Source organism: Pelophylax lessonae, assembly GCF_965119305.1.
Source record: "Pelophylax lessonae genome assembly, chromosome: 2".
NCBI lineage: Eukaryota > Metazoa > Chordata > Amphibia > Anura > Ranidae > Pelophylax > Pelophylax lessonae.
In genome coordinates, this window is record NC_138769.1 from 705,692,869 (window position 1) to 705,715,106 (window position 22,238).

At 50.2% G+C, this 22,238-nt stretch overlaps 1 protein-coding gene across 1 annotated transcript in view; it reads left to right on the forward strand.

Moving 5' to 3' along the window:
- Window positions 1-19,040: 19,040 nt before the first annotated feature.
- Window positions 19,041-22,238, forward strand: part of ACER3 (alkaline ceramidase 3) — a 117,164-nt gene continuing 113,966 nt past the window's right edge. The window contains exon 1 of the mRNA XM_082245917.1: window positions 19,041-19,216. Within this exon, the coding sequence (XP_082102043.1) occupies window positions 19,114-19,216 (103 nt within the window). The 5' untranslated portion in view covers window positions 19,041-19,113. The remainder of the gene's footprint in view (window positions 19,217-22,238) is intronic.

Sequence of the window (22,238 nt, forward strand, 5' to 3'; positions counted from 1 at the left end):
ATGGCTCCTCTATGGTTTCCTGGGTCACCGAGGAAGCTATCTGATTCGATGCTGCCTGGCTGTCATCTTGGTTCAGGCCGAGCCTATTTAAGGTCCTGGCTCCCAGGCTTGGTGCACATTGCACGTGTGGGTAGTATAGGGACAGTTCCCCCATCTGACAGGGACAGTGATCGTCAGGGAGAGGTTCCAGGCGAGTAGGGTAAGGATAGGAACGCACCATAGTTTCTGGGGATTTCCCCATTTGGACCACATTCTACCCCTCAAAACAGATGGCGTTGGCACATCCGAGATCTGCTCTACTACGCATCCCTGTTGTTTTCTGTGAGTTTTCCTGGTTGGGCGCCTTCCTGCTAGGCTTGTTGTGAATTAATGAACATTAATACATATTCTGCTCTCTACAGCTGGGCTCTGAGTGTTTACTGCCGCTGCACTCAGGGTTGCCACCTTATCCCTTTAAACCCAAACACATATGAATTACAAAGGTCCTGAGGCTAATTTATTTCACATAAGGCACTAAGTGAATTTAATTACCACCTTAATCAGCCACAGAACTTGTGTAATTATTATGTGTTCGGGTTTAAAGGGATGAGGTGGCAACCCTAGTTGTACCTCCCACATGCCCATGACCAGATAAGCAACAGCCTGCTGATTCATAGATGGGAGCTCCTATGGAATTGTAGGCCACACTCCCGCAATACTATCTTAAACTACTAAATAATAGCACTGACTCACAGTTTGGCAAGAAAAGGCCGCGGCACACTTTATTGGTTTAATATAATTTAAATCATAAATATTTAACTGTTTGTAAACAACAGCTCAAATACCGTAATAACTTTTAGTTGCTCAGTTAAGGCTCCGTTCACATCTAGGCGTTTTGGGGCGTTTTTGGGGCGTTTTTCTGCTCTAGGATCAGCTCTCAAAACGCCCAACAAGACAAATCCTATTCATTTCAATGGCCCCTGTTCACATCTGAGCGTTTTGACGCTGTATACAAAACGCCCAACGCTCAAAAAAGTACATGAGCTTCTTTTTGGGCAGATTACAGGCGTTTTCCATTGATCTCTATTCAATCTAAAAACGCCTGCACAAAAATCGCGGTAAAAATCGCGGTAAAATCGCGGTAAAAAACGCCGCAAAAATCGCGGTAAAATCGCGGTAAAAAACGCGCGAAAAACGCTACGCTCAGGTGTGAATGTAGCCTTAAGAACTCGAGCAACCATAAACCATAAATTACCATTATGAAAATACAATGTCCCCACCAGCCGGGCTTGAGCATCAAGGACGGCCCTGCCCCACATCCGAAAGGTGGATGCCATCCTGACGATAAAGCCCTTGAAAACCGCCCTCCAGATCTACATGCCTATAGGACAGGCCGCCAATGGACGGCATAAACTTCTCCATGGCCCTATTCACCCTCTTCCTCATTTTGTCCATAACCTTCCTCTGTGATGAGGAAAGCCAAGGAAGCCGAGGAACTATCTCGGAAAAGACTATCACCGTCCCAGGGGAAGAGAGAGAAAATAAATGCAAATCACTTTTTATCCTGAATAATAAGTCCAAAGTCCTAACATTACCCAGATCATTACCCCCGGCATGAATTACCACAATGGATGGAGGAGGCCAAACTTGAAACAACCTAGACAAATGAAAATATAATTGATACCATTGCAGGCCTCTAATTCCTTTCCAAAATAACTGAAAATCCGTAGGCAGTGCTAAATTCGTACTGTATGAACGCTGTGCTGCTCTCTTCCTCGCCCAATAAATGAATGAGTGACCTAATATCCATACTGTTCGCTGGCAACCTAGGGAATTCAAAGAAACAAATTAGGTCTCGCATATAATTTGAAACATTTAGATTTCCACCTTCCCATATTTTGTATGACCGTGTCTGAAAATCCCTTCCTAGCTGCCTCAGATGCTGCCCCTATCCGGAAGGAATGGGATGAAAACTTAAAATTCTGCAAACCTAGCCTTTCTAAGCAATTATGTAGCACAAAATCAAACTGGTATTTTGTGAGAGGAGCAGAGTCTTGGTGAATCAAAAAACGTCCACCACTATTAGGTCTCACTTCCAAAAATTGTTTAACCGTTAATAAAGGGCACACTTCCCCCATATTTTGGGCCTTGAGGGCAATTCCCACACCCCTTCCCATAACGTCTGCCTTTGAGCGACTTAAACAAATATGAACCTCTTCCTGGCCTACTACCACATGATCGTACAGAAGGCCTCCATCCGCCTTCCTCGATAAGGGTAGCAGCTCAGAGATGCGGAGGGCCCCAAAGAAAGCCAATACAAAGGCCGTTCTAAAAAGCAGTGCCTCGTAAGCAGAGTAACACACCGTCGAGGTTGCACCGCAAATATCCACCAATAACTCAAGCGATATAGGTCTCCTGTTATCGACCACCACCACTGCCCTCCTGTATCCCTTCAACACCTGCTGTACTGAAAAATATGTCGTGCATGCCGGAAAGCCTTTCAAGCGGCAGAAAAAAGAAATGCCCGCAAGTGTCTTTCTCACATAACTGTAAGACAATTCCCGCTGCATTAACGACGCTACAAACTCCAAAACAAAACTTTCCTCCGGACAACCGTCCATCCGACCCTTTGCTTCCATGAAAGACAACCAGCTCCTCCAGGCAGCGGAATAGCTCGCCCAGGTTCTCGAGGCCACGGATCCCACTATCAATCTCTCGATTATATCCCAACTACTGTCCAGACCTGGCTTGGAATTTCGGTACCCTCCTCGTCCGCCTCCGGCAGCAGTTGGCGAAAGCGGTCCATCTGAAACCGAGATAAGGCATCGGCCAGATTATTCATGACACCCGGGGTGTGTTTAGCCTTAAGCCAAATATTGAGCTGTAAACATAACAAAACCACCCTTCTCAGCACTCTAATCACAAATATTGATTTGGAGGATAGGCAGTTCACTGCGAACAACACCCCTTTATTATCAGTCTCCACCAAAATCCGCCTATTCGCAAAGCGCTCTCCCCAGTTCCAAAGCCACAAGAATTGGAAAAAGCTCTAGCAGGACCACATTTTTCGTCAGCTTTCCACTCTTCCATGACTCAGGCCATTCCGCACAGCACCAATGTGTCTGCCAGATGGCCCCAAAGCCTTTGGAACCCGCCGCATCGGTGAACAGACGAAAATCCGGGGCAAAAATAAAATCCGCTTGGAAAAAGGAACGACCATTAAAAACGTTGAAAAATTCTGACCAAACCAACAAATCATCCTTCAGCTCACTGGTCAACCTAATATGCGAAAAAGGGGACTTCAAACCCGAAGTAGACAGGTAAAGACGCCTTGAAAAGACCCTGCCCATAGGCATAATTCTGCACGCGAACGCCAGCAAACCAAGGAACGATTGCATTTCTTTTAGGAGGACCTTTTTCTTGGACATAAAAAGCCTCACCAGAGATCTTAATTTCGCCACCTTGTCTGCCGGCAAGCAGAACTCCATCCTGTTCGTATCAATGTGAATTCCTAAAAAAATTATCTCCGTAGCGGGCAGGCAAGTCTTTTCTTCCGCCAAAGGAACCCCAAAATCCTCAGCCACCCCTCTAAACACCTGGAGCAGGTTAAAGCAATCCTCAGCGCCTGATGGACCCATGAACAAAAAATCGTCCAGGTAATGCAGAACACCCGCACTACCTGACTTAACAGATACCACCCAATGCAAAAAGGACGAAAAGGCCTCAAAGTAAGAGCAGGACAATGAACATCCCATAGGGAGGCTTTTATCGAAGAAAAACAAACCATCCAGGTGAAAACCTAAAGAATTAAATGCCAAAGGGGATACCGGTAACAGCCGAAAGGCGGACTTTATATCCGCCTTCGCTAGCAACGCACCCTGACCAAAACTCTTTATCTTAGCGATAGCTTCCTCGAACGTAGCATAGGACACTGAACACAGCTCTCCATCTATATCGTCATTCAATGAACTACCCTTAGGATAGGAGAGGTGGTGTATAACACGGAATTCATCCGTCTCTTTTTTTAGGAACCACCCCTAGTGGAGAGATACGAAACTTATCAAAAGGCGGATGCTCAAAAGGACCAGCCACCCGTCCCAGCTCAATCTCCTTAATAATCTTGTCCCGAACCACCTGTGGAAAATTTTCAACTGATTTTAAATTATTAACCTCCAGGCACCCTTCCCCGGTAAATGAAGGCAGAGGAAAACCATCCTCAAAGCCTTCAGTGAGAAAACGAGCCTTCTCCCTGTTTGGGTATCTGTCCATTCTTTCCAGCCTCACAGGCGTGCAGGCTTTTTGGAAAAATACTGTTCTGTGATTGGCTAGCCCCTACATTGACATTTTTCCTAAAGCACTTAGTCGCTGGATGCGCGCCCGCGCAAAACGAACACTCGTGTTTATAACGACAAGCCGCATTCCAGCGACACTGGCTTTCATTGAATGCGAAACAGCAACCCTTGCGATAAGCCGCATTCTGAGTAGTCAATGTCGCTGGCCTAGTAGAATTCTGCCTCTGGGGGGCAATCAGGTTCAGCCAAAGGCCAACATCTTTCATACCCCACTGTAACGAGGAATGGACTGACAATTTTTGATGAAACGACTCGTCATAATAGTACCAACCCAACCCCCCGAAGCTCTTATAAGCCTCCAAGATATGGTCTAGATGCTGAAACAAGCCCCCGCACTTCTCGGGGTGCTTCTCAGCCATTACACCAGCGAATATACAAAACGCTTTGATCCAATTATGGAATGACCTGGGGGCTCCCCTGCGCCGTTCCTCATCCTGCTCTTTCTCCCTCTTATCCGACTTAGCCGACAGCTCTTTGTGAGCGGGCAAAAGTGACAATATGTCAATGAACTCTCCCTTCCAGATCTTTTCCTTGACCCCCAAACTCAGATGGTAGCCCAAAGGTGACACTTCGCAGGGCATCGCGCCCTTCATGCACGCCTCCGGGACACCACTAACCACTGACGGTGCATGTAAAGGCAACACATTAGCATCCTTTAATATATCAGCACTCCCCTGTAACAAATTGTCAGCAGAAGGAAAGGGGACAGTAGATACAGCAGGAGAAAAATTAGGCTCACAGCTCAATTGCTGCTGAACAAACATAGAAGAAGAAATAGGCTGCTTGACAGACACATTAGGAGCTACAACAGGAGCAATTTGTGCAAAAGAATTTACCAAGGACGACAAAGAGTTAATTAGAACAGACAAATTGTGCGCATTACTTAACTCACCCACTGGGGGCAGCACTGCCTGCTGTTCCTCATCACCCAGCATAACACTGGCTGCTCCTGGAAGTCTTTGCTGCAATGCGGCCATGCCCCCAGCAGGTGTCGCCTGTACCTTCACTGGGATAGCCTTAGGTGGAGAAGGCAGCCGCCCTCTCTCCTGCTCTGAGCCCTGGAAACTTTCAGCCCGCCCTCCACCGCCCTTTCTTGGAGAGGGGGAGGCTCGTCTTCTTTTGGAAGCACGGCGTGGGCGCGCCTGGGCTGTCTTCACCGCCATGACACCGCACGGCGGCTCTCCTGCAGTCACTCGAGCCGGCCCTTCTTCTAGCTTCTTCTCCCTCTCAGGGGCCCGACTTCTCCTTGCTCTGGTCTCCCGTCCTGGACTGTCCGCCGGCCGCTCCGCATGTACACTGGTCTGTGAGGGGGGGCGGCCATCTTCAGTACCATGCTCCACAGTCCCAGGGATATTCAGGCAATGCCGCAGCCAGGCTTCTCCCCCTGCACCCTCCGCCTTCTCTATAAGCTGTTTCAGAAGAGCCTCCATACCAGCAAGGCACTCAGAAAGTTTTTCTCAATTACTATGCTGTACTGTCTTCCTCTTGAACTTTCCTCTTCTTGCTCTTCGGTGCATAAAGGAAGCACCCCAGACCGAACCAAACTTATATAGCCTCTGCTACACCTGCAGGAACCTTCCTCATGCCCCTATTGGCTGACACCTGCTGCAGAGCACAGGTATAATTTTAACCCCATAAAAGCCTAATCCTGCATAGCTTAACCCCTTTATCTATCTAACCTAATGCTGCTAGGGGTGGCCACAATCCCACACAAGTGGCCACATAATGTGCCCCCTTTTATAGGTCATGGATTGCATGGCCTGAAAGTTCACCTTTTCATATCTGGTCTCAAGGACCTGACCACGTTCTCGGACAAGCAATACTGTATACTAAGGGGATGTTAGGCTTCCATTCATATTAGTGCAGTGTGTGAGATTTATTATGACTGATATATAAAAAGTACTGTAAAGCAACATCAAACCCTTTTCTAGCAGCCCTGCCTTGGAGTATAGGGTGAGTGTCAAATTTGTACTTTTTTGGGGAAATAATATTGCAACTCTCCTCCCTTTGGCCTACCTTTACACGGGTTATTACGAATGCTGTTGCTGGACTTATCAAACATTCTCTGTCTGCTGCCTCCCTATGGCTTCTGCTGGCCCAATGCATAAAGTTGAAAATACTAACAACATACAAAGCCATCGGAAATGACCCCCTTGCTACATCACCAACCTCAGCCCAAAATATCACTCCAACTGTCCACTCTGCTCCTCCTAAGACCTCCTGCTCTCTAACTCCCTCGTCACCTCCTTCCATGCTCAACTCCAGGTCTTCTTTAGAGACTCACCCTACCCCAATCTATCCACCTATCTCTTACTCTGTATACCTTTAAACAATACTCATCTGTTTACGGAAGACTTCCAATTCGCCAAAAAGCATGCCAAACCTGGGAGCAAGGGCATTGGGTAAGGCTCTGCCTGACCCAAGATGGTTGCCAGAGTCACATGGGATAACAGCATCCAATCGGATCCCTTCCCCGGTGACCCAGGAACTTCCTCTCTATCTCCAATGCTGCTGCAAAAAGACCCACCTGCAGTAGAGAAAGCGGACTGCACCTGCCGACATGCTTTCATCTAAAAACTGTTACCTTCTCCATCAGGACCCTCGTAATCCTCTTGTATTGAATTATATTGCATTGTAACCATACTGTTTACCTTTGCTATGTAAAGCACCATGCACACTATAGATGCAATATAAATCCTGTATTGTAATAATAAGAATAAAACAGTAATGGGATAATTTAACCACTTTACCACCGGAGGATTTTGCTGTCTTCCGTCCAGGCCACTTTTTGCGATTCGGCACTGTGCGATTTTAACTGACAATTGCGCGGTCGTGCGACGCCGTACCCAAACGAAATTTATGTCCTTTTTTTTTCCCACAAACAGAGCTTTCTTTTAGTGGTATTTGATCACCTGTGCGATTTTTACTTTTTGCGCTATAAACAAAAAAATAGCGTAAATTTTGAAAAAATAACAATATTTTTCACATTTTTTTATATGAAATTCCCCCCCAAAAAAAAATGTTAAAATCAAATTTTTTTTACATTTTTTGCCAATTTGTTTTTTGCTACCTATGTTTGGTAAAAAAAAATCACAATAAGCGTATTTTGATTGGTTTGCGCAAAAGTTATTGCGTTTACTAACTAAGGGAAAGATTTTTGTCATTTTTGGTGTTTTTTTTTTTAATGAGTAATGGCGGCGATCTGCGATTTTTTTTTTGCGGGACTGCGACATTGCGGCGGACAGATCGGACCCTTGACTGACATTTTTTTCACTTTTGGGGGTACCAGTGACATTACTACAGTAATCAGTGCTATAAATATGTAAAAATGACACTGGCAGGGAAGTGGTTAATTTTATTGGAGAGGGAGGGGTTAATGTATGCCTGGTGCTTACTGACGTGTGTGGGGGGAGGTGACTGAGTGACACAGGGACAGATCGCATGTTCAGCTATGCTGTACCCTGCAATCTGACCCTGCCTGTCACTTAGGAGATCCGCCCGCTCTGTTTACACAAGCGGGCGGATCTCCAGACTCGATTCCCCGAGGATCGGGGAAGAGCAGAGGCGATCGCCGCCGCTCCTCCCCTGGCCCGACTCCCGCTGTGACTGAATACAGCGAGAGCGAGCCTCCGGCGGCACGTGCGCCGCCCACGAGGGGAGGAGTCCAGCGACGTAGGTCTACGTCGCTGGCCAGGAACGAGCCACTTTGCCGCAGTACGGTCAACGTGACCGGTCGGCAAGTGGTTAATCAGGAAAGTTGAAATCTATTCCTCTGGGCTATTAAGCTGGTACTGCCAGGCACCTGCATACATCATTGGTTTATTTCCTGAAGCCCAGAACTCAGCATCCACCATAATGCATACTTGTTTGTTCCCTAGCCTGTCCCCTTACCATGCACCGTCTTCTTGGCCATTGAGGCTGCCTATCACACCACGTGGACTATAGGGGAGATGTAGGTAAGTTGTAGACCACTGGAGGGACAGTCGGCACCAGTGTTAATTTCGTCGACTAAAACCGACTAAAACGTTTTCGTCGACTAACACAATTCAGATGACTAAAATACGACTAAAACTAAAATGGCATTTTAGTCTTAAGACTAAAATACGACTAAAACTAAAATGGCATTTTAGTCAAAAGACTATAACTAAAACTAAATCGAAATTTGCTGCCAAAAATTAACACTGGTGCATGCTGAAAGCATAAATAATAACATATTAGATTTTTCACTCCAGGACCAGCAGTAGTATATAATGAGTTTGGAAATTGTAGAGAAATGCTTAAATAATGCATTACAAATTACAATTGAACTACACCCATTTGATTATAGATGACTAAAATTAGTTTTAGTCGACTAAAATGTAGGGCGTTTTAGTCGACTAAAATATACTGGAGTTTTAGTCGACTAAATACGACTAAAACTAAAACACTTGCAGAAGACTAAAATAGGACTAAAACTAAAATGCCATTTTAGTCCTAAGACTAAGACTAAAACTAAATTGAAATTGGCTGCCAAAATTAACACTGGTCGGCACTCAGGTAAATGTCAAATGGCAATTATCCTTTATTAAAGTAACCTGAAACAGCTGTAAAACAGCCAACGCGTTTCGGCCGACAGGCTTTAATCAAGTCATGATTAAGACCTGACGGCCGAAACATGTTGGATGTTTTCCAGCTGTTTCATGTTATTTCAAGAAAGGATAATTGCCATTTGACATTTACCTGAGTGCCGACTGTCCCTCCAGTGGTCTACAGTGTACAGAGGCATTGGCAGCGTCATAGTCTAAGCACCAGGTGGAGCTGAGGATTGAAGTAAGGTAGCAGCTCTACTACACCTGTTTGCACAGGTAAATGATGGAGGATCGCAGATACCAACATGCCACCTTGGTCACAGTTACTCAGTTCCTATGTTTAAACCATAGCTCCCAACTGTCCTTGATTTCGAGGGACTGTCCCTGATTTGGAACAAAGTCCCTCTGTCCCTCTTTCCTCCTCATTTGTCCCTCATTTTGGTCTGATCTATATAGTTTTATATAAAATGCACTTTTTATCTTTCAAGTGTTTCCCAGTGCTAAACCTTTCATCCAATTTCTAAATTGCTACATTTGTAAATTTCAAAAGCCAATACAAAGGAAAAGTCATGGTAAAAAATCACTTGTTGGTTAAAAAAATAATGTTTTTGCATAATTCTCCTTTAAGGGGGCATGGCAGGGGGTGTGTCCTATGGCTACATACTTTTGCTAATATGTGTCCCCCCCATCTCAAAAAATTGTGAGGTATGGTGTAAGCCTCAAGGGGTGCTTTAGAACTGATAATGCATACATGCAGGGCTTTTTTTTTTCTCAGAGAATAGGTGCAGGAACTCCCCCAATTTGTTTCTGCTCCCTATCCACCTCTGAGCACCGTTCCTTGGTTCCACCTCCTACCCACCTCCCAGTACTGCACCTTTTAGAGAATACAGAACCAAGTATCATTTTGTGCTACAATACATAATACATAGAATACAGAAGGAAGACCTCTCTGCAGCAGCTGAAAGCCATTTTCTCCCTCACCTGCCAGCTTTCAGCTGCTGCAGGGAGAGACACAGACACAGGGCATCCTTAATGTAATTGCTTCTCCGGCACCGATCCCCCTCCCGGAGCGCTGCAGGCTTCCCTTTCCTGTTAAAAAATAACAAAGTTAAAAAAAAAATAATTATGAAACATTAATAATTAAAAAAAATTGTAAAATAAAAGAAATGTTAACATTTTTTACATTAAAAAAAAAAGAAAAAAAGTTATACCTTTAAATGATTTGCATGGAATTTGTTAATGATAATAAGAAAGACAGTAAAATAGATTTCCTGCAGTGAGCGACAATAGACCCCACCCCAGCAACTGTAGAACCCCTCCCCAGCAATGATAGACCTCAACCCAACAACAATAGGTCCCCCATACAACAATAGACTTCCTCCCAAGCAACAATGGACCCCTGCCACTGAATACCACCCCAGCAACTGTATACCCCCTCCTCAGCAATGATAGACCTCAACCCAAAAACAATAGGTCCCCCATACAACAATTGACTTCCTCCCAAGCAACAATGGACCCCTGCCACTGAATACCACCCCAGCAACTGTATACCCCCTCCCCAGCAATGATAGACCTCAACCCAAAAACAATAGGTCCCCCATACAACAATAAACTTCATCCAAAGCAACAATGGACCCCTGCCACTGAATACCACCCCAGCAACTGTATACCCCCTCCCCAGCAATGATAGACCTCAACCCAAAAACAATAGGTCCCCCATACAACAATAGACTTCCTCCCAAGCAACAATGGACCCCCTCCACTGAATACTACCCCAGCAACTGTATACCCCCTCCCCAGCAATGATAGAACTCAACCCAAAAACAATAGGTCCCCCATACAACAATAGACTTCCTCCCAAGCAACATTGGACCCCCTCCACTGAATACAACCCCAGCAACAATAGACCCCCAGCAGCAACAACAGATCTCTCAGCAGCCAGCATCAACAGACCCTCTAGGGGCCTGCAACAGTAGATCCCTCCCAGCAACAATTGACCCACCCAGCAACATAGGACCTCCCACAAGCAACAATAGACCTCCACGCAAAAAATAGATCCCCACCAGCGACAATAGACCCCCCCAGCACTCCTTGCCATTACATACATTCTTTGCTGGAGGTGCTGGAGGTGCCGGAACTGCGTTCCCCCGCGTTCCTGCTGAAAAAAAGCCCTGCACACAACATGTACCTGCAGGTTACTGCACCGTAATCCAGCAGCCGGTATATTACATTTTATGACACCAAAGGTGCATAAAAGCTAATGTAATTTATTCCTCTACTACTGTCTGTCTATGTTATTACTGGTAAGTAGCACCGTCTGGTATTTAGCCAATGGCCCTGCATAATTATATATACAAGGTTTAGGACTTTGATCCATGTAATCATTTAATATAGTTAGATGTCAGCAGGCCCGGATTGGCCAATCGGGAGAACCGGGAGAATTCCCGGTGGGCTGGTCGGGTTGAGGGCCGGTGACACCGGTGTTCTAAAATTTAGAACACAGCTGACAGAGAGGAGGCAGGACTGGTTGCTTAGCAGAGAGGAGGCGGCACGGATATAATACATCCTCGGGTCTGAGAGGAGGCGGGGCTGAGGCGGGACAAACTGCTTAGCTGGGAGGAGACGGGACGGAGGTAGAGAAAAAATGTAATCAGCCAGCTCTGCATTATTACAATTATGCTCGACCTCCGTCCCGCCTCCTCCTAGCTAAGCAGTTCGTCCCGCCTCCGCCCCGCCTCCTCTCAGACCCGAGGATGTCTTCTCTCCCTCCCACCTCCTCCCAGCTAAGCACTTCGTCCCGCCTCCGCCCCGCCTCCTGTCTCAGCTAAGTAATCTGTCCCGCCTCCTCTGCCAGCAATGACCTAATGACGCTGGGGGGGGCGCCATTTTCAAATCGAAAGAAAAAAACTGCAGTGGCCCAGCAGTGGCGCTCGCCTCTCATCACGGCCAGGTAAGACCCCTCCACAGCCTCTGACCATCTCCCCTTGTACCATGCCCACAGCCTCTGACCATCTCTCCCTGTACCATGCCCACAGCCTCTGACCATCTCCCCTTGTACCATGCCCACAGCCTCTAACCATCTCTCCCTGTACCATGCCCACAGCCTCTAACCATCTCTCCCTGTACCATGCCCACAGCCTCTAACCATCTCTCCCTGTACCATGCCCACAGCCTCTAACCATCTCTCCCTGTACCATGCCCACAGCCTCTAACCATCTCTCCCTGTACCATGCCCACAGCCTCTAACCATCTCTCCCTGTACCATGCCCACAGCCTCTAACCATCTCTCCCTGTACCATGCCCACACCCTCTAACCATCTCTCCCCTTGTACCATGTCCACAGCCTCTAACCATCTCCCCCCTGTACCATGCCCACAGCCTCTAACCATCTCCCCCCTGTACCATGCCCACAGCCTCTAACCATCTCCCCCCTGTACCATGCCCACAGCCTCTGACCATCTCCCCCCTGTACCATGCCCACAGCCTCTGACCATCTCTCCCTGTACCATGCCCACAGCCTCTGACCATCTCTCCCTGTACCATGCCCACAGCCTCTGACCATCTCTCCCTGTACCATGCCCACAGCCTCTAACCATCTCCCCTTGTACCATGCCCACAGCCTCTAACCATCTCTCCCTGTACCATGCCCACAGCCTCTAACCATCTCTCCCTGTACCATGTCCACAGCCTCTAACCATCTCCCCTTGTACCATGCCCACAGCCTCTAACCATCTCCCCTTGTACCATGCCCACAGCCTCTGACCATCTCTCCCTGTACCGTGCCCACAGCCTCTAACCATCTCTCCCTGTACCATGCCCACAGCCTCTGACCATCTCTCCCTGTACCATGCCCACAGCCTCTAACCATCTCTCCCTGTACCATGCCCACAGCCTCTAACCATCTCCCCTTGTACCATGTCCACAGCCTCTAACCATCTCCCCTTGTACCATGCCCACAGCCTCTAACCATCTCCCCTTGTACCATGCCCACAGCCTCTGACCATCTCTCCCTGTACCATGCCCACAGCCTCTAACCATCTCTCCCTGTACCATGCCCACAGCCTCTGACCATCTCCCCTTGTACCATGCCCACAGCCTCTAACCATCTCCCCTTGTACCATGCCCACAGCCTCTAACCATCTCCCCTTGTACCATGCCCACAGCCTCTGACCATCTCTCCCTGTACCATGCCCACAGCCTCTAACCATCTCCCCCTGTACCATGCCCACAGCCTCTAACCATCTCTCCCTGTACCATGCCCACAGCCTCTAACCATCTCTCCCTGTACCATGCCCACAGCCTCTGACCATCTCTCCCTGTACCATGCCCACAGCCTCTAACCATCTCCCCCTGTACCATGCCCACAGCCTCTGACCATCTCTCCCTGTACCATGCCCACACCCTCGAACCATCTCTCCCCTTGTACCATGCCCACAGCCTCTAACCATCTCTCCCTGTACCATGCCCACAGCCTCTGACCATCTCCCCTTGTACCATGCCCACAGCCTCTAACCATCTCCCCCCTGTACCATGCCCACAGCCTCTAACCATCTCCCCCCTGTACCATGCCCACAGCCTCTAACCATCTCCCCTTGTACCATGCCCACAGCCTCTGACCATCTCTCCCTGTACCATGCCCACAGCCTATAACCATCTCCCCTTGTACCATGCCCACAGCCTCTAACCATCTCTCCCTGTACCATGCCCACAGCCTCTGACCATCTCCCCTTGTACCATGCCCACAGCCTCTAACCATCTCCCCTTGTACCATGCCCACAGCCTCTAACCATCTCCCCCTGTACCATGCCCACAGCCTCTAACCATCTCCCCTTGTACCATGCCCACAGCCTCTAACCATCTCCCCTTGTACCATGCCCGCAGCCTCTAACCATCTCCCCTTGTACCGTGCCCGCAGCCTCTAACCATCTCTCCCTGTACCCCATAGACATGCATTATGTCCGTATATCATCCGCAAACGGATAGGATGATATGCAGACATACGGACCGGATGACACAAGTGTCATCCGTGTCCGTAAAAAAAAAAAAAAAAAGTGCCACAGCGGACAAAAAAAACGGAGCGGCCGTGTGAAAGAGGCCTTATGCCCCGTACACATGTGCAGATTATCTGCAGACTTTTGTCTGCAGACTTACCAAAACCATATAATATGAGGTCAAACCTAAACACTTTCAATTTGTATGCAATCCGGCAGGCCCTTGTACTACATAGAAAAGGTAAGTCTGCAGACAAAAGTCTTCAGATAATCTGCACGTGTGTATGGGGCATTAGGCTACTGAATTTGCACTGAATTGTAAATATTTTTAGAAAAATACAATGAATTACAAGGCTGTAGAGAATAGAGAACAGTGCACCTTTGCAAACTTATATTCTGAGGTTTTAATTACATTATTTTAATATAGTCAGTCATGAACTAAAGTGGGCCGGTCTAAGTCATGAAACTCCAGGGCTGAAAATGAGTCCCACTCCGGCCCTGGATGTCAGTTAAAGGGAGAACAGAAAAGTGAGAGCTGCCTTTGGTTTTTATGATAAAAGCTTCATCTCCGTCATCCTAATCCTGGCTTCACTACCTAGTAAATCACTGATCTTCAAAAAGCACGCTGGATGGGAGTTCAGAGTTCTTCAACATTACTGCCAGCATGCTTGAAGGTAGTGAAGGATTGGGATGACAGCTACACCTTTAACCACTTCTGGACCGGAAGGTTTTGCTCCCTTAATGACCAGGCCATTTTTTGCGATTCGGCACTGCGTTATTTTAACCACTTCAGCCCCGGAAGGTTTTACCCCCTTCCTGACCAGGCCCTATTTTGCGATTCGGCACTGCGTTACTTTGCGCAGTCGTGCGACGCTGTACCAAAACGAAATTTACGTCCCTTTTTCCCCACAAATAGAGCTTTCTTTTGGTGGTATTTGATCACCTGTGCGATTTTTATTTTTTTGCGCTATAAACAAAAAAAGAGCGACAATTGTGAAAAAAAAACAATGTTTTTTACATTTTGCTATAGGAAATTCCCCAAAAAAATGTAAAAATCAAATTTTTTTAACATCTTAGGCCAATTTGTTTTCTGCTACATATTTTTGGTAAAAAGAATCGCAGTAAGCGTATTTTGATTGGTCTGCACAAAAGTTATCGCGTCTACTGACTTCTTAGCTTCTTAGGAGCATCACCTAGGGTTCTCTGTTCCTAGTGTTACAGTGTGAATTGCCCCCGTTGCTAGGATGCAGGCAGCTTCTTAGGAGCGCCACCTAGCGTTCTCTGTTCCTAGTGTTACAGTGTGAATTGTTCCTGTTGCTAAGATGCAGGTAGCTTCTTAGGAGCATCACCTAGGGTTCTCTGTTCCTAGTGTTACAGTGTGAATTGCCCCCGTTGCTAGGATGCAGGCAGCTTCTTAGGAGCGCCACCTAGCGTTCTCTGTTCCTAGTGTTACAGTGTGAATTGCCCCCGTTGCTAGGATGCAGGCAGCTTCTTAGGAGCGCCACCTAGCGTTCTCTGTTCCTAGTGTTACAGTGTGAATTGCCCCCGTTGCTAGGGTGCAGGCAGCTTCTTAGGAGCGCCACCTAGGGTTCTCTGTTCCTAGTGTTACAGTGTGAATTGCCCCCGTTGCTAGGATGCAGGCAGCTTCTTAGGAGCGCCACCTAGCGTTCTCTGTTCCTAGTGTTACAGTGTGAATTACACCCTTTGCTAGGATGCAGGCAGCTTCTTAGAAGTGCCACATAGGGTTCTCTGTTCCTAGTGTTACAGTGTGAATTGCCCCCGTGGCTAGAGTGCAGGCAGCTTCTCAGGAGCTCCACCTAGTGTTCTCTGTACCTAGTGTTACAGTGTGAATTGCCCCCGTTGCTAGGGTGCAGGTAGCTTCTTAGGAGCGCCACCTAGCATTCTCTGTTCCTAGTGTCACAGTGTGAATTGCCCCCCTTGCTAGGGTGCAGGTAGCTTCTTGGAGCGCCACCTAGCGTTCTCTGTTCCTAGTGTTACAGTGTGAATTGTTCCTGTTGCTAAGATGCAGGTAGCTTCTTAGGAGCGCCACCTAGCGTTCTCTGTTCCTAGTGTTACAGTGTGAATTGCCCCCGTTGCCAGGGTGCAGGTAGCTTCTTAGGAGCGCCACCTAGCGTTCTCTGTTCCTAGTGTTACAGTGTGAATTGCCCCCGTTGCTAGGGTGCAGGTAGCTTCTTAGGAGCGCCACCTAGTGTTCTCTGTTCCTAGTGTTTCAGTGTGCATTGCCCCCATTGCTAGGATGCAGGTAGCTTCTCAGGAGCGCCACCTAGTGTTCTCTGTTCCTAGTGTTACAGTGTGAATTGCCCCCGTTACTAGGGTGCAGGCAGTTTCTTAGGGGTGCCACCTAGTGTTCTCTGTTCCTAGTGTTACAGTGTGAATTGCCCCCGTTGCTAGGGTGCAGGTAGCTTCTTAGGAGCGCCACCTAGCGTTCTCTGTTCCTAGTGTTACAGTGTGAATTGCCCCCATTGCCAGGGTGCAGGTAGCTTCTTAGGAGCGCCACCTAGTGTTCTCTGTTCCTAGTGTTACAGTGTGAATTGCCCCTGTTGCTAGGGTGCAGGTAGCTCCTTAGGAGCGCCACCTAGCGTTCTCTGTTCCTAGTGTTACACTGTGAATTGCCCCCGTTACTAGGGTGCAGGCAGTTTCTTAGGGGTGCCACCTAGTGTTCTCTGTTCCTAGTGTTACAGTGTGAATTGCCCCCGTTGCTCGGGTGCAGGGAGCTCCTTAGGAGCGCCACCTAGTGTTCTCTGTTCCTAGTGTTACAGTGTGAATTGCCCCCGTTGCTAGGGTGCAGGTAGCTTCTTGGAGCGCCACCTAGCGTTCTCTGTTCCTAGTGTTACAGTGTGAATTGTTCCTGTTGCTAAGATGCAGGTAGCTTCTTAGGAGCGCCACCTAGCGTTCTCTGTTCCTAGTGTTACAGTGTGAATTGCCCCCGTTGCCAGGGTGCAGGTAGCTTCTTAGGAGCGCCACCTAGCGTTCTCTGTTCCTAGTGTTACAGTGTGAATTGCCCCCGTTGCTAGGGTGCAGGTAGCTTCTTAGGAGCGCCACCTAGTGTTCTCTGTTCCTAGTGTTTCAGTGTGCATTGCCCCCATTGCTAGGATGCAGGTAGCTTCTCAGGAGCGCCACCTAGTGTTCTCTGTTCCTAGTGTTACAGTGTGAATTGCCCCCGTTACTAGGGTGCAGGCAGTTTCTTAGGGGTGCCACCTAGTGTTCTCTGTTCCTAGTGTTACAGTGTGAATTGCCCCCGTTGCTAGGGTGCAGGTAGCTTCTTAGGAGCGCCACCTAGCGTTCTCTGTTCCTAGTGTTACAGTGTGAATTGCCCCCATTGCCAGGGTGCAGGTAGCTTCTTAGGAGCGCCACCTAGTGTTCTCTGTTCCTAGTGTTACAGTGTGAATTGCCCCTGTTGCTAGGGTGCAGGTAGCTCCTTAGGAGCGCCACCTAGCGTTCTCTGTTCCTAGTGTTACACTGTGAATTGCCCCCGTTACTAGGGTGCAGGCAGTTTCTTAGGGGTGCCACCTAGTGTTCTCTGTTCCTAGTGTTACAGTGTGAATTGCCCCCGTTGCTCGGGTGCAGGGAGCTCCTTAGGAGCGCCACCTAGTGTTCTCTGTTCCTAGTGTTACAGTGTGAATTGCCCCCGTTGCTAGGGTGCAGGTAGCTCCTTAGGAGCGCCACCTAGTGTTCTCTGTTCCTAGTGTTACAGTGTGAATTGCCTCTGTTGCTAGGGTGCAGGCAGTTTCTTAGGAGCGCCACCTAGTGTTCTCTGTTCCTAGTGTTACAGTGTGAATTGCCCCTGTTGCTAGGGTGCAGGTAGCTCCTTAGGAGCGCCACCTAGCGTTCTCTGTTCCTAGTGTTACACTGTGAATTGCCCCCGTTACTAGGGTGCAGGCAGTTTCTTAGGGGTGCCACCTAGTGTTCTCTGTTCCTAGTGTTACAGTGTGAATTGCCCCCGTTGCTCGGGTGCAGGGAGCTTCTTAGGAGCGCCACCTAGTGTTCTCTGTTCCTAGTGTTACAGTGTGAATTGCCTCTGTTGCTAGGGTGCAGGCAGTTTCTTAGGAGCGCCACCTAGCGTTCTCTGTTCCTAGTGTTACATTGTGGATTGCCTCTGTTGCTAGGGTGCAGGCAGTTTCTTAGGAGCGCCACCTAGCGTTCTCTGTTCCTAGTGTTACAGTGTGAATTGCCCCCGTTGCTAGGATGCAGGCAGCTTCTTAGGAGCATCACCTAGGGTTCTCTGTTCCTAGTGTTACAGTGTGAATTGCCCCCGTTGCTAGGGTGCAGGCAGCTTCTTAGGAGCGCCACCTAGGGTTCTCTGTTCCTAGTGTTACAGTGTGAATTGCCCCCGTTGCTAGGATGCAGGCAGCGTCTTAGGAGCGCCACATAGGGTTCTCTGTTCCTAGTGTTACAGTGTGAATTGCCCCCGTTGCTAGGATGCAGGCAGCTTCTTAGGAGCGCCACATAGGGTTCTCTGTTCCTAGTGTTACAGTGTAAATTGCCCCCGTTGCTAGGGTGCAGGCAGCTTCTTAGGAGTGCCACATAGGGTTCTCTGTTCCTAGTGTTACAGTGTAAATTGCCCCCGTTGCTAGGGTGCAGGTAGCTCCTTAGGAGCGCCACCTAGCGTTCTCTGTTCCTAGTGTTACAGTGTGAATTGCCCCCGTTGCTAGGATGCAGGCAGCTTCTTAGGAGCGCCACCTAGTGTTCTCTGTTCCTAGTGTTACAGTGTGAATTGCCTCTGTTGCTAGGGTGCAGGCAGCTTCTTAGGAGCGCCACCTAGCGTTCTCTGTTTCTGTGAATTTAGGGGGCGTGGCTTTGTGAGGTCAGCCCTATGGGGGTGTAGGAGGGAAGGCTGCAGGTGTTAATCAAGCAGATGCAGGAATGCCTAGGGCGCGATACTAACCTGACAGCTCTACTCTGTACAGAGGCCGCCTGGGTGGGCGGGGCGAGGTAATCGATTGGGAATGCTTATATATAAGTGGGCGGAGAAACTGCACTCCTTGTCGCCCCGCCCTCTATGGCAAGTTCATTTTCGCTTCCTATAACCACACCCCTTTCTTCGAGCGACTATGCTAAAGCCCGCCCTTGCCACGCCCCTCGATCCATTCCCTCTCTCCTTTGGCCTTGAGGGGTGGGCGTGGCCGGTGTCAGGGGTGGGCGGGGCGGAGTATTCGGGTCCCGACCGGGCGGTGGTGGTGGTGAGTGAGTGGCGGTATCAGGATGGCTCCGGCGGTGGACAGGCCCGGTTACTGGGGGCCTCCGACCTCCACACTGGAGTGGTGTGAGGAGAACTATGCCGTGTCCTTCTACATCGCCGAGTTCTGTGAGTAACACCACCGGGTCATGTGATGTGTGCCGGGGAGGGGGGAGGGTACTGTATACCCGGGGTGTGCAGGGATGGGCAACCTTGGCACTCCAGCTGTTGTGGAACTACAAGTCCCATGAGGCATTGCAATATTGTGACAGACCCTGCATACCTCCCAGGGACAGAGGCATGATGGGATTTGTAGTCTCACCACAGCAGGAGTGCCGAGCTATGGTGTGTGCGCCCCTGGTGTGTACAATGAGATCCTAACGTGTATATACAGTCATCCTAGGATGGATCTCATCCTCCCCGGGGGTATAGTGATATTCCGGGGTGTATATAGTAATTCTGGGGTGTATCTACTGATCTGGGGGTGTATATAGGTTTTCTGGGAAGAATATAGTAATCCTGTGCTGTGTGTGTGTATATATATATATATACAGAGGTGTGGGGTGAATGGTGATCCTGTGCTGTATAGAATGGTCAGGAAGTATATAGGTGTCCTGGGGTGTATATAGCATGTCCAGGGTGTGGTGCTCCCAGGGTATTTAATCATCTTGGGGGAGTATATAGTTCTCCCAGGGTGTGCCCGTTCTGTGCCCGGTGCCTTTAGTGTGTGCCCGCTCTGTGCCTGGTGCCTGCTCTGTACCGGTGTATGTAGCCTGTGCCCAGTGCCTGTAGTTTGCACCCGCTCTGTACCGGTGCCTGTAGTGTGTACCTGTTCTGTGCCTGTAGTGTGTGCCCGCTCTGTGCCCTGTGCCTGTAGTGTGTGCTGCTCTGTGCCCGGTGCCTGTAGTGTGTACCTGCTCTGTGCCCTGTGCCTGTAGTGTGTACCTGCTCTGTGCCCGGTGCCTGTAGTGTGTGCCCGCTCTTTGCCCGGTGCCTGTAGTGCGTACCTGCTCTGTGCCCGGTGCCTGTAGTGTGTACCTGCTCTGTGCCCGGTGCCTGTAGTGTGTACCTGCTCTGTGCCCGGTGCCTGTAGTGTGTGCCCGCTCTGTGCCCGGTGCCTGTAGTGCGTGCCCGCTCTGTGCCCGGTGCCTGTAGTGTGTGCCCGCTCTGTGCCCTGTGCCTGTAGTGTGTGCTGCTCTGTGCCTGGTGTCTGTAGTGTGTGCTGCTCTGTGCCCTGTGCCTGTAGTGTGTGTGCCCGCTCTGTGCCCTGTGCCTGTAGTGTGTACCTGCTCTGTGCCCGGTGCCTGTAGTGTGTGCCCGCTCTTTGCCCGGTGCCTGTAGTGCGTACCTGCTCTGTGCCCGGTGCCTGTAGTGTGTACCTGCTCTGTGCCCGGTGCCTGTAGTGTGTGCCCACTCTGTGCCCGGTGCCTGTAGTGTGTACCTGCTCTGTGCCCGGTGCCTGTAGTGTGTGCCCGCTCTGTGCCCTGTGCCTGTAGTGTGTACCTGCTCTGTGCCCGGTGCCTGTAGTGTGTACCTGCTCTGTGCCCGGTGCCTGTAGTGTGTGCCCGCTCTTTGCCCGGTGCCTGTAGTGCGTACCTGCTCTGTGCCCGGTGCCTGTAGTGTGTACCTGCTCTGTGCCCTGTGCCTGTAGTGTGTACCTGCTCTGTGCCCGGTGCCTGTAGTGTGTACCTGCTCTGTGCCCGGTGCCTGTAGTGTGTGCCCACTCTGTGCCCGGTGCCTGTAGTGTGTACCTGCTCTGTGCCCGGTGCCTGTAGTGTGTGCCCGCTCTGTGCCCGGTGCCTGTAGTGCGTGCCCGCTCTGTGCCCGGTGCCTGTAGTGTGTGCCCGCTCTGTGCCCTGTGCCTGTAGTGTGTGCTGCTCTGTGCCTGGTGTCTGTAGTGTGTGCTGCTCTGTGCCCTGTGCCTGTAGTGTGTGTGCCCGCTCTGTGCCCTGTGCCTGTAGTGTGTACCTGCTCTGTGCCCGGTGCCTGTAGTGTGTGCCCGCTCTTTGCCCGGTGCCTGTAGTGCGTACCTGCTCTGTGCCCGGTGCCTGTAGTGTGTACCTGCTCTGTGCCCGGTGCCTGTAGTGTGTGCCCACTCTGTGCCCGGTGCCTGTAGTGTGTACCTGCTCTGTGCCCGGTGCCTGTAGTGTGTGCCCGCTCTGTGCCCTGTGCCTGTAGTGTGTACCTGCTCTGTGCCCGGTGCCTGTAGTGTGTACCTGCTCTGTGCCCGGTGCCTGTAGTGTGTGCCCGCTCTTTGCCCGGTGCCTGTAGTGCGTACCTGCTCTGTGCCCGGTGCCTGTAGTGTGTACCTGCTCTGTGCCCTGTGCCTGTAGTGTGTACCTGCTCTGTGCCCGGTGCCTGTAGTGTGTACCTGCTCTGTGCCCGGTGCCTGTAGTGTGTGCCCGCTCTGTGCCCGGTGCCTGTAGTGCGTACCTGCTCTGTGCCCGGTGCCTGTAGTGTGTACCTGCTCTGTGCCCGGTGCCTGTAGTGTGTGCCCACTCTGTGCCCGGTGCCTGTAGTGTGTACCTGCTCTGTGCCCGGTGCCTGTAGTGTGTACCTGCTCTGTGCCCGGTGCCTGTAGTGTGTACCTGCTCTGTGCCCGGTGCCTGTAGTGTGTACCTGCTCTGTGCCCGGTGCCTGTAGTGTGTGCCCGCTCTTTGCCCGGTGCCTGTAGTGCGTACCTGCTCTGTGCCCGGTGCCTGTAGTGTGTACCTGCTCTGTGCCCGGTGCCTGTAGTGTGTGCCCACTCTGTGCCCGGTGCCTGTAGTGTGTACCTGCTCTGTGCCCGGTGCCTGTAGTGTGTGCCCGCTCTGTGCCCGGTGCCTGTAGTGCGTGCCCGCTCTGTGCCCGGTGCCTGTAGTGTGTACCTGCTCTGTGCCCGGTGCCTGTAGTGTGTACCTGCTCTGTGCCCGGTGCCTGTAGTGTGTGCCCGCTCTGTGCCCGGTGCCTGTAGTGCGTGCCCGCTCTGTGCCCGGTGCCTGTAGTGCGTGCCCGCTCTGTGCCCGGTGCCTGTAGTGCGTACCTGCTCTGTGCCCGGTGCCTGTAGTGCGTACCTGCTCTGTGCCCGGTGCCTGTAGTGCGTACCTGCTCTGTGCCCGGTGCCTGTAGTGCGTACCTGCTCTGTGCCCGGTGTCTATAGTGTGCCCACTCT